General features: G+C 41.6%; 1 protein-coding gene across 4 annotated transcripts; it reads left to right on the forward strand.

Annotated features, from left to right (window-relative positions):
* Positions 1–6,373: 6,373 nt before the first annotated feature.
* On the forward strand, positions 6,374–11,402 carry RANBP6 (RAN binding protein 6). Of its 4 annotated transcripts, none has more exons than XM_056130551.1 (2): positions 6,374–7,766; positions 8,337–11,402. In XM_056130551.1, the coding sequence occupies exons 1-2, from the start codon at positions 6,383–6,385 to the stop codon at positions 9,698–9,700; spliced, it is 2,748 nt and encodes a 915-aa protein (XP_055986526.1). In that variant the 5' UTR covers positions 6,374–6,382; the 3' UTR covers positions 9,701–11,402. The 4 variants fall into 4 exon arrangements, with proteins under 4 accessions (XP_055986526.1, XP_055986527.1, XP_055986525.1 ...); XM_056130552.1 differs by having other exon boundaries at positions 6,374–6,577; positions 7,634–11,402; XM_056130553.1 differs by lacking the exon at positions 8,337–11,402 and having other exon boundaries at positions 6,383–6,518; positions 7,634–7,853.
* The last annotated feature ends 1,403 nt before the right edge of the window (positions 11,403–12,805 follow it).

Here is a 12,805-nt window from a genome sequence, read left to right on the forward strand (position 1 = left end):
GATCTGGGTGGAGGAGGCCCAGTCCCAATTTGAGCAGGCTTGGAGATCTACACACCTGCACACCTGGGTTCCTCTGCCGGTTCCTTCATGTGTGAGACTTGTTTGAACGTGTGGAGAGTGGTCTTAAGCATGGCTGTGGATGGAACCGGAGGTCTTCAGCTGCCGGGGCTCTGCTTGGGGCAGGTAGGGAAACTCAACCCACCCTCCTCCAAGTGCTTAAGACCACTGTCCACACGTTCGGATGAGCCTCACGCATGAAGAAACTGGCAGAGGAACCTAGGTGTGCAGGACCTGGGGCATAGATCTCCAAGCCTGCTCGGATTGGGACTGGGCCTCCTCCATCCAGATCCCCCATCTTCCAGTATGTAGGCGTTACATCCACCAACTGCCCCGGAGCCGTGTAATCCTATCAATGGCCAAGACCCAGAAACTATAAAACGCAACTCCCGGAAGAGAACAACACAGAGTCTCCTATCTCTCCGCCTGGCTATTCTCACCGGGGCCCCTTGGAGGAGGGTGTGCTGAGTTTCCCTCCCCACCCTGAGCAGAGCCCCAGCAGCTGAAGACCTCCGGTTCCAGCCACAGCCATGCTTAAGTCCACAAAATGAGCAATATATTTAGATAAAATGGGATTTTCTTTTAACTGAGACTGTTTTTACCTATTACAATGTAAGTTATGTGACCAGCCTACCTATTATCTAGTTCAGAGGTTTTCAAACTTATTTGGCCTACTGTACCCTTTTCATGAAAAAAATTACTCAACACTCACCTAGACATATATCTCATTTAAACAAACAAGTAGAAATTGCCCCCAGTTGAACCCTAGGCTACTGTTGCTCACCTGGATTATTCTACCTCTGTGACCCTGCATCTCATCACTCACTTTTGAAAATGCTCATATAGTTAATGGTAAAACTGATTTTCTACCCTTGTATATGTAATGGGCTAGAGTGATAGCACAGCGGGTAGAGTGTTTGCCTTGCATGTTGCCGACCCAAGTTCGATTCCTCCATTCCTCTCAGAGAGCCTGGCAAGCTACCAAGAGTATCCCGCCCGCACGGCAGAGCCTAGCAAGCCCCCTGTGGCGTATTTGATATGCCAAAAACAGTAACAACAAGTCTCACAATGGAGACGCTACTGGTGCTCGAGCAAACTGGTTCATCTCGAGCAAATCGATGAACAACAGGATGACAGTGCAGTGCTACAGTGTATGTAGCAATTCTTAAAAAATTAAGATTGTCCCACTTGGAGAAGTTTAAAAGTTTTCTATTAAGTGAAAGTCTTTGCATAGAATGACTGCACTCATTTTTGGAATATAAAGTAACAATGTGAGACTAACACCCGAGAACAGTAGAGACATCAAGAGCCAGGAAGATTGCTCCACAATTGGAAGCCTGCCTCATGAGGTGGGGGAGAAGACAACTTGGATAGACATGTGATCACTAAGTTACTTATGGTTAGAGGGATCGCTCAGGATGTGAGATGTGTGCTGAAAGTAAATTTAGGACCAAACAAATTGGCCTCTCGGTATCTGTGTTGCAAACCATAAAGACCCAAAAGTAGAGAGAGAGTAAAAAGGAAATTGTCTGCTCTAGAGGTAGGGTGTGGGATGGGGTGGGAGTGGTGGGAGGAATACTGGGAATATTGGTGGTGGAAAATGGACACTGGTGGAGGGATGGGTCTTTGATAACTGTATGACTGAAACTCAATTATAAAAGCTTTGTAACTGTATCTCATGGTGATTCATAATTTAAAAAATAAGGTCCTTGATCATATTTCAATACCTGTCACTGTCACTGTCCTCCCATTGTTCATCGATTTGCTCGAGCAGGTCCAGTAACATTGTGAGACTTGTTACTGTGTTTGGCATATCAAATACATCACAGGTAGCTTGCCAAGCTTTGCCGTGCGGGCGAGACACTCTCGGTAGCTTGCCGGGCTCTCTAAGAGGGGCAGAGGAATCAAACTCAGGTCGGCCATGTTGGCTGTGTGCAAGGCAAACGGCCTACCTACTGCACTGAATAATTATAGAGCAATGGTCTGATAAAAGAACAGTGGTGTACCGTTTAGTAGACTTACTGACTTTACAAACATGCATCAAGGTTAAATTAAGTGTCAAAGTGTAAATACAAAAGTAAAAAAAATGGATGTTAGAAAAGCATTGTGGGGCTGGAGTGATAGTACAGCAGGTAGGACATTTGCCTTGTACAAAGCCAACTTGGGTTCCATCTCCAGCATCCCATGTGGTCTACTGAACACTGCCAGGAGTAAGTTCTGAGTGCAGAGCCAGAAGTAACCCCTGGTCATCGAAGGGTGTGACCCAAAAAGCAAAAGAATAAATAAAATATAATTTCTAAAAAAGAAAGAAAGAAAGAGAGAAAGAAAGAAAAAGAGCATTGTTTTTGGTTGTTAAACCAAAATTAAAGAAAAAATGTCTAACCTCAGGGGCATTTATTTTTTGTAAAAATCCCAGCCACTTTCAGCTAGAAGAAAACTATAAAAAAAATTTTACAGAGCCGAAGGATACTACAGTGGGTAGGGTGTTTGCCTTCCACGTGGCCAACCAGGGTTCAATCCCTGGCATCCCACATGGTTCCCCAAGCACCACCAGGTGTAATTTCTGAGTGCAGAACCATGAGTAGCCCCTGAGTATTGCTGGGTGTGACCCAAAAAGAAGAAAAAAACAAACACCAAACCCATTTTACAATTTAAGGGCCAGAGAGATAATATATGGGTTAAGATTCTTGCATTGTAAGTGGTAGAGTTCCAGTTCTATCACCAGCAGGGTACAGCATCCTGTAAGCACCACCAGGAGTTATCCCTGCGCACAGACAGAAGTTCTGAACACCTCTGAGTGTGGTTAGAGTGGGAAAGACAACTGATGAAGTATGATGAAAAGGGTACAGTAAAGAGAAAACTTGAACCCTGGTATTTTTCTAAATAATCTTATGTTCTTAAATCTCAAAATATTCATTGCCAGGTCTTGAAATTTTAACTTTGTTTTCTTTTAGGGCCAGATGATTCTGATACATCAAGAATTTAAGAACAATTGCTCTGCTGCATTGGGTGTTGTAATGGAATGGTCACTTGATCACTTGACATCTTGTTATTCATTGATCCGCTTGAGCGGGTGCCAGCAACGTCTCCATTTGTCCCTGTCGCGTCCTAGTGTAGCCCAATGACAACTGCTTGTTCTAGGAATGCGAACAGCCTCAAACGAATCGTTCAGGGTCTTGACGAAGAAGTCTGATCATCTCATAGGTGGGCGGCTACACGATCTTTTGACGTCCCATGGAATCCAGTCGGTAATGGTTCTAGTCCAGCGGTCATCTCCAAATCTCATTATGTGTCCAGCCAATCTGATTTTTGATGCCTTGGCAAACAAGACAGCGTCCCTGATTCTTGACCATCAACGGAGGTCGGAACTCCAGATTCTTTCTCTCATTTGAGTGAAACGTGATAATCCAAGCATAGCTCTTTCAATTCCTCTTTGGGAGACCCGAATAGCGTTCTCATCCTGTTTTCGTAGGGCCCAGGTCTCTGAGGTATATGTTAATGAAGAAAGAACAATGGAATCGAAGAGATGTACCCAGAGCCGGAGGTTCTTCGTCCTCTTAGCTATTTCTTCGACGCTCTTGAAGGCATTCCAAGCTGCTCTCTTCCTCCTGTGCAACTCAGGTGCCAGGTCATTCGTCATGTTGACTTCTCGACCTAGGTACACATAACTGTTGCATTCGGAGATGTTCATCCCGGTGAGAGTGAATGGAATGTCAGGAACGAGACTGTTTCTCATAAACATTGTCTTCATGAGATTCAGCTGTAATCCGACCTTTCCACACTCCTGGTCGAAGTCGGCCAGCATTTGTGCCACTTGGCTGATGTTTGGTGTTATTAGAACGATCATCATCAAAGCGGAGATGGTGTAGCTGCCGACCATCTATCTTCATTCCCATTCCTTCCCATTCCAGTCATCGCATGACGTTCTCAAGGGTGGCACTGAAGAGTTTCGGTGAAATGGTATCACCCTGCTGAACCGCTCTCTTGACATCGATGATCACTTATTTGTAGAATGGTGAGATCCTGGTAGTGAATCCATAGTACAGCTCATGAAGGATCCTGATGTATTGAGTTTGAACGCCCTGTTTGGCTAGGGCCTTGATGACCACTTCAGTCTCAACAGAATCAAAGGCCTTCTTTAAATCAATGAACCTTAGACAGAGCGGCATCTTGAACTCCAGAGAAACCTCAGTGAGCTTGGTTATCGTGTGGATATGGTCAATTGTGCTGAATCCTTTGCAGAACCCGGCTTGCTCGCATGGTTGTCCTTTATCTAGTGTTCTGCCAATCCTATTTATGATGACTCGAGTGAACAACTTGTAGATGACAGACAATAGGCAGATTGGGCGATGGTTGCCAATGTCATGGATGTCTCCCTTCTTGTATGGTAGTAAAATCCTGCTGGTTTTCCATTGGGACGGAATCTTGCATTCAGAAAGGTAGCGTGTGAAGAGCAGAGCCAGTGTATTGATGAGTACTGACAGCAGGTTCTTCAGGTGTTCGGCTCTGACCTTGTCTGCACCAGGTGCTGTTCGCTTCTTTACCGATGAAACGGCATGTCGGATTTCGATAGAGAGAATGCTGGGAACAATATATACATCCTTCGGAATTTAGAATGTGGGCAGGTGGGAGTGGCTATCAAAGAGATTCAAGTAGAAGTCATGGATAATCTTCTCCATTGCCCTTCTGGAAGATGTGATAGATCCATCAGGGTGTTGGAGGGCAGTCATCTTGGTCTTGTAGTTGGCGAAGGACAGGCGGGCAGTGCAACTGCTTTTCCCAGCTTCTGCTGCATCTGCCAGCACTGCTGCTCCTCTCTTTTTGAGGTCTTCCTTTGTCATTTCTCTGCACTGCTTTGCGAGCTCAGATGTTCAGAAATGGAATGGTAAGTTTTTATTCTTTAATTGCACTCATTACTTGATAAATAGCTTTCTTGAGGTATTAGTTGTATGCCATATTATTCTCCAATCCAAATTTTTCAATTCAGTAGTTCTTAGTGAAATCACGGAGTTTCACAACCATCACAACAATACTTTTTAAAAATTGTATTAGTGAAACACTATGAGGTACAGTTGTAGACTTACAATTTTTCTGGCTTGGGTTTCGGTTAGACAATGTTTGAGTACCCATCCCTCCACCAGTGTCCATTCTCCACCTTCAATGCTCCCAGTATCCCTCTTACCCCACCATCCCACCCTGCCTCTGTTGCAGGGCATTCCCTTTTGTTTGCTCTCTCCTTGTGGGTGCTGTGGTTTGCAAAATAGGCATTGAGTGGCAATCATGTTTGGTCTACAGCCTACTTTCAGCATGCATCTCTCATTCTGCAGGATCCTCTCAACACACTTTATTTGGTGCTCCCCGCTCTATCTGAGCTGTCTTTCCCCCTAGCATGTGCGGCTGGCCTCCAAGCCATGGAGTGAACCTCCTGGTACTTATCTCGGCTATTCTTGGGTGTTAGCCTCCTATTTTGTTACTTTATATTCCCCAGATGAATGCCATCTTTCTATGTCTGTCCCTCTCTTTCTGACTCATTTCACGTAGCGTGATACTTTCCATATTGTACCACTTGTATGTAAATTTCATTACTTCATCTTTTCTAACAACTGCATAGTACTCCATTATGTAGATGTACCAAAGGTTCTTTAACCAGTCATCTGTTCTCGGGCACTCAAGTTTTTTTTTCTAGATTTTGGTTATTGCAAATAGTGCAGCAATGAACATAGAAGTGCAGATATCATTTCGACTACACTTTTTTGCCTCTCTGGGATACATTCCCAGGAGTGGTATACAACAATACATTTTGAAATATTTTCATCACCTAAAAAGACCCCCCCCCACACACAGAGTTCTTCATTTTTTCCTTCCCTCCTATAACCCCCCTCCCTGCCCCATGGCAACCACTAATCTTTCTGTATAGATTTACCAACTTAAAGCGTCTTTAGTGGAATTATTTCATAAATATGTGGTTAGCACTATCAATATTTCATCAATTTGTGATTAGCTCCTTTCACCAGGCTTTCATTAAGTGTAGGGTTTGAAAATCATCAGCGTGTCAATAGAAATAGTTTTGTCACAAAGGAGGAAAATCACTCCAAGTCTTATTCTAACAGGACCCTGGCGGTACTTTCTCTCCTCCCCTCTGCAGAAGCGGTTCCTTCTGATTGGAAGCCCGGGTCAGGCTCCCAGGCTCCAGCCTCTCCGGAAGGCAGCCCGGGCGCCGCGGGCGGCCCCGCCCATCTCCGCTGGCGCCTCTCTGACGTCACTGCTTTGCGCCGCAGACCCCCGCCTCCCTCCTCACGAGTCGCGGCGGCTTTGACAGAGCACCATGGCTGCCGCCGGGTCTGCAGGGCTGCCGGCAGCGGTGTCGGGAAAGCAAGAATTTTACCAGCTTCTTCAGAACCTGATCAATCCCAGCTGTATGGTGCGGAGACAAGCAGAGGAAATCTATGAAAGTATCCCAGGCCTGTGTAAGACGACGTTCCTCTTAGATGTCGTCAGAAATAGAAGAGCAGGTTATGAGGTGAGACAAATGGCTGCCGCGCTGCTACGACGGCTTTTGTCTTCTGGGTTTGAGGAAGTCTATCCGAATCTGCCTTCCGAGGTTCAGAGGGACGTCAAGATTGAGCTGATACTGGCTGTCAAATTGGAAACACACGCGAGCATGAGGAAAAAGCTGTGTGATATCTATGCGGTGCTCGCCCGGAATTTGATAGATGAGGATGGAACTAATCACTGGCCTGAAGGGCTGAAGTTCCTTATTGATGCTGTCTATTCTAAAAATGTGGTTCTGTGGGAAGTTGCACTTCACGTTTTCTGGCACTTTCCTGGGATTTTTGGGAATCAAGAGCGCCATGATTTGGATATCATCAAGCGCTTATTGGACCAGTGCATTCAAGATCAAGACCATCCAGCAATCAGGACCTTATCGGCTAGAGCTGCAGCTGCCTTTATACTTGCTAACGAGAATAACGTTGCTCTTTTCAAAGACTTTGCGGACTTGCTGCCTGGAATCTTGCAGGCTGTGAATGACTCTTGCTACCAGGACGACGATTCGGTGTTAGAATCCCTTGTTGAGATTGCCGATACTGTACCCAAATACTTGGGTCCTCATTTAGAAGATACTCTGCAACTGAGTCTAAGGTTATGCGGTGATGCCAGACTCAGTAATCTGCAACGCCAACTGGCTCTTGAAGTAATAGTGACTTTGTCTGAAACTGCAACCCCGATGTTGAAAAAACACACACATATTATTGCACAGGCTATTCCTCATATATTAGCAATGATGGTTGATCTGCAAGAGGATGAGGACTGGGTAAATGCCGATGAGTTGGAAGAGGATGATTTTGACAGCAATGCAATTGCTGCTGAGAGTGCTTTGGACAGACTGGCTTGTGGGCTTGGTGGGAAACTTATTTTACCAATTACTAAAGAGCATATCATGCAGTTGCTTCAGAGCCATGACTGGAAATGCCGACATGCTGGATTAATGGCCTTGTCGGCCATTGGAGAAGGGTGCCATCAGCAAATGGAACCAATTCTAGACGAAACTGTTAACTCTGTTCTGCTTTTTCTTCAGGATCCTCATCCAAGGGTGAGGGCTGCTGCCTGCACTACCCTTGGACAGATGGCCACAGATTTTTCACCTAACTTCCAAAAGAAGTTTCATGAAACAGTGATTGCAGCTCTGTTGCATACTATGGAAAATCAAGGTAATCAGCGTGTGCAATCACATGCAGCTTCTGCGCTTATTATTTTTATTGAGGACTGCCCCAAATCATTACTAGTTCTATATTTAGATGGCATGGTGAAAAATCTGCATTCCCTCTTGGTGATTAAACTTCAAGAATTGATTCGGAATGGATCTAAATTGACCTTGGAACAGCTTGTGACAACCATTGCCTCAGTTGCAGATAATATAGCAGAAAAATTTGTTCCATATTATGATATGTTTATGCCCTCATTGAAACATGTTGCTGAGCTTGCCATTGAGAAAGAACTCAAGCTTCTGAAAGGAAAAACTATTGAATGCATTAGTCATGTTGGACTTGCTGTGGGAAAGGAAAAGTTTATGCAAGATGCATCAAATGTGATGCAGCTTTTGTTGAACACTCAGTCAGACTTAAATAATATGGAAGAAGATGACCCGCAGACCTCTTACATAGTTTCTGCATGGGCTAGAATGTGTAAAATTCTTGGAAATGATTTTCAGCAATACCTTCCTGTGGTTATTGAGCCCCTTATTAAGACTGCTTCAGCTAAACCTGATGTTGCTCTTTTAGATACACAAGATGTGGAGAATATGAATGATGAGGATGGCTGGCAATTTGTAAATCTTGGAGACCAGCAAAGTTTTGGAATTAAAACTTCAGGACTTGAAGCAAAAGCAACTGCTTGTCAGATGTTGGTTTATTATGCTAAGGAGCTAAAGGAAGGATTTGTGGACTATACGGAACAAGTTGTGAAGCTAATGGTTCCTTTACTAAAATTTTATTTCCATGACAGTGTTCGAGTGGCAGCAGCAGAGTCCATGCCTTTTCTCCTGGAATGTGCAAGAATTCGTGGACCAGAGTATCTTGCACAGATGTGGCAATTTGTATGTGATCCCTTAGTCAAGGCTATTGGAACTGAGCCTGATACAGATGTACTTTCAGAAATAATGAGTTCTTTTGCCAAATCTATTGAAGTGATGGGAGATGGTTGCCTCAGTGATGAGCACTTGGAAGAACTGGGAGTAATACTGAAGGCAAAACTTGAAGGGCACTTTAAAAACCAAGAATTGAGACAAGTTAAAAGACAGGAAGAAAACTATGATCAACAGGTTGAGATGTCTCTACAAGATGAGGATGAATGTGATGTATATATTCTGACCAAAGTATCAGATATTTTGCACTCATTATTTAGTACTTATAAAGAAAAGATTTTACCATGGTTTGAACAGTTGCTTCCACTAATTGTAAATCTAATTTGTTCTAGTAGACCATGGCCAGACAGACAGTGGGGATTGTGCATATTTGATGATATCATAGAGCACTGCAGTCCAACCTCATTTAAGTATGTAGAATATTTTCGGTGGCCAATGCTGCTAAATATGCGAGATAACAACCCTGAAGTCAGACAAGCTGCTGCTTATGGCCTGGGTGTTATGGCACAGTTTGGTGGAGATGATTATCGTTCTTTATGTTCAGAAGCTGTTCCACTGCTGGTCAAAGTTATTAAGTGTGCAAATTCTAAAACCAAAAAAAATGTTATTGCTATAGAGAACTGTATCTCAGCCGTAGGGAAGATCTTGAAATTTAAGCCTAACTGTGTAAATGTAGATGAAGTTCTTCCACACTGGTTATCATGGCTTCCACTTCATGAGGATAAAGAAGAAGCTATTCAGACTTTGAGTTTTCTTTGTGACTTAATTGAAAGTAACCATCCAGTTGTACTTGGTCCAAATAATTCCAATCTTCCCAAAATAATTTGTATAATTGCAGAAGGAAAAATTAATGAGACTATTAACTATGAAGATCCTTGTGCCACACGCCTAGCTAACGTCGTGCGTCAGGTACAGACTTCTGAAGAATTATGGTTGGAGTGTATATCACAACTCAATGATGAGCAGCAGGAAGCCTTACAGGAGTTGTTAAATTTTGCTTGAGGCACTTTACTCTCACTTGAACATCATGTAGTATGAAAGTAACTCAGTGTTGTAAAGGATTCTCTTATAATTGAGAGATTCTTTTCTCACTGCTATTCATACTAAGCAATTCATATTACTTCCTATGTTTTTTCAGTATTAGTCAGTGTTACAGTCTTTTGTTCATCTTGCATGTTTGTTCTCTAAAATACATGTTAATGATGTCTTGGAATGTTTGTTACCTTTCCCCTAGTTGATGTGAAGTATATAAATTGTTGCTATTTGTCTAAATTACTGATAAAATGTCAAGATGCCATGTTGTCTATGATAAGATGCTAAGAGTTCATAGAACTGGAGAACTTTCATGACAAACATCTTGGGAATTATGGGCAAAAAATATAATAGACTTATTCCTCTTTGATAATCCTAGTTTTAGGATACTGCAGTTATGAGAGAAGTTTGAGATAGTGCAGTGGATTTAGGGAGTTTTCTCTATCATATCCTAGATAACTATTTCATAATGTTCTTCTAAGAACTGAGTGAGACATATCCATACTTTTGTCCCAAAAGGTGCTCTGCTGAGATTTGATGAGAACTTTAAAATTCTTAACTCTGTTTTCAAAGTTATCCAGGATTCTAAGAACCATCATTACTGAAAAGGGTGTTCTGATATGTAGGTAGCACATAACATACCCAAACAGTGTTTGATAAATAGTAATCAAATTCGTGGGAGTCTTTCAGTGTTCAGGTGTTAAAGCAGAATATTGTATTGTGTGTCTGTATGTCATTTACGCTTGCAAAGCAGCTCAGAAAAAAAGTGAAGCCCTAATAGAAAATGTGGTTTAAATAAATTTCTATTTTGAGGTTCTTAATAGATTATATTGTACACCAAAAAAGTATTGTGAAATGAGAGGGAAACAAAATTGTATCTTTAAATTTGAAAAGGAACAAATATGAGGCCTGTTTTTTAGTTTTTTAGCAGTTGATGACCATTATAGGAAAACAGTTCTATAAATCTGAATTATACTAGTTAAGATGTCAGTCTTTAATATTAAGCTTTTTTTAAGGGTAGAAAACTTTCTACTCAGCAAAATAGCGATCTAAAATATAAGAATAAATACATCTGTCATGATTTCTGGGACTTTATGAGTATTATGTATGGAAAGTATTTAGCAAATATTTAAAATAAGAAGAATAAATGGTAGCTGATTGTTGTTTGTACCTCAACTATGTTCTTTTTTATGATTTGGAGTTCATTTTACACTAAAATTTCCCTAGTTTACCCTCTACCAATTCAGATGAGCAGGCCAACTGCTGACTGGCACTGTTCTCTATACTGGTCAATAGACTGACTGGCACCTGTCCTGCATATTGGTCAGAAGACTGGCAAGGACAAGGTGGTAGCCCAGTGTTTTTCAGCCTTTCTATACCTGCAGACTAGCAACAGTCTGTACACTGGTGGCTTAAGATCACCAATCTAGGACACTGTAGCCAAAGATACACAGTTGAAAATCTAAATAAGTAATTCCTCTCAATTTCTTAGGGATACATATAAGAACTAAGTACAGTGTAGTCAATAATTTTAGGTTTAAGATAAAATTATAGAGAAATTAATAGAAAAAAATCTACCAGAAGGTATTAATAGAGGTTTATCTCTAGGTGGTGAGTTAAAAGTAATTCTTATTTTCATTTATTTATATTTTCTAATTTATCTAAATAAAGTTTTTTTACCCCCTAAGTTCAAGTTATTGTTCTGCTTTGATCCGGTCATCTTGGCCTCCCCATGGCCTATTGCTGAGGTTACTTCAACTCAACTGTTCTTTTTGATCTTATGTTCTTGATGATATTAAGGAGACGGGTGATAGCAAAGAGGACCCTGGATTTGTTTCCTGGCAGTGCCTAGCTTCCCTAGCACCACGGGGTGTAGTCTTAATAACTCTAAGCACCTCTGGGAGGCAAACGCAAACAACACCCCTGATCCCATAAAAAAAAAAAAAAGGAAAGCGCACAATAGTATTTTATCAATTTTCAACCTTTTTATGCATGTAAAATTAGAAAATTCGCCCAGTAAATTGGAATTTGATACTTAGTAGAATTATAAAGTATGAATACTCCTGATTTGATTTTTTGGCAAAATACTTTCTAAACCAAGAATCAGTTTCACCATCTTTTAAATGGGAATAGTTGTTCCAGGGCTGGAGAATTGAAGGGAGTACAGAGGCAGGGTGCTTGTCTTGCACGTAGCTGACCGGGTTCAAACCCTGGTTTCCCATATGGTCCCCTGAGTTCACCAGGAGTGATCCCTGAGTTCATTCTTAGGAATAAGCCCTGAGTACAGCTGGGTGTGGCCCAAAATCCAAAAATAAATGCCAGGGCTAAAGAAATAAAATAGTGTGGTGGGTAGTGTGCTTGCCTTGCATGCAGCTGATCAGAGTTTGATCCTTGCTACTCTATATGATTCCTTGAGCACTGCCAGGAGTAATCCCTGAGTACCGCCAAGTGGAATCCATAAGCCAAAAACTTAAGTAAAGTGGGAATAATATCTAATGCATAGATGAGAATGAAAGGACACAGTGAATATAAAATGCTTACTAGAACAAGGTTCAATAAATGCAAACTTATTATGAGTCATGAAATAGGACTTGTAACAGGAGGGAGTGGTTACTTGCTGGGGTGTGGTTGATTAAGATTCTTAGGTTATCAAGGAAAATGAGGTGCTGCTAAGTTAGACATATTGTTAATTGCCATTGTTCCTGTGAGCCAAGGTACATCTGGGCTCTTAGGAAAGACAGAACTCAGTAAACAAATTACAAATGTCTGTGAAATGAGGTCTTGAAAACTTAGAAAATGTGTATGTGAGGTGGGAGTTCACATCCTAAAAATCTCGAAATAGTTTAACTATTTTACCCAAGACTGGTAATTTAACTTATTGGGCACCCCCCTCAAATGAGCTTTGAAATCTTATTAGTGCTCTAAAACTACATTAACAATTTGTGGCATAACACAAATTGGCATCAACTTGCTTATAAGTAAATAATACTGTAGCATATGCTGACCACTAGGTTATAGTTTTTATTTTTTTATTTTTTATTTATTTTTTAAATAAAATTATTGTATAGTTTTTAT

This window comes from Sorex fumeus, unplaced genomic scaffold (assembly GCF_029834395.1).
Source record: "Sorex fumeus unplaced genomic scaffold, SorFum_2.1 ptg000079l, whole genome shotgun sequence".
Classification (NCBI taxonomy): Eukaryota; Metazoa; Chordata; class Mammalia; order Eulipotyphla; family Soricidae; genus Sorex; species Sorex fumeus.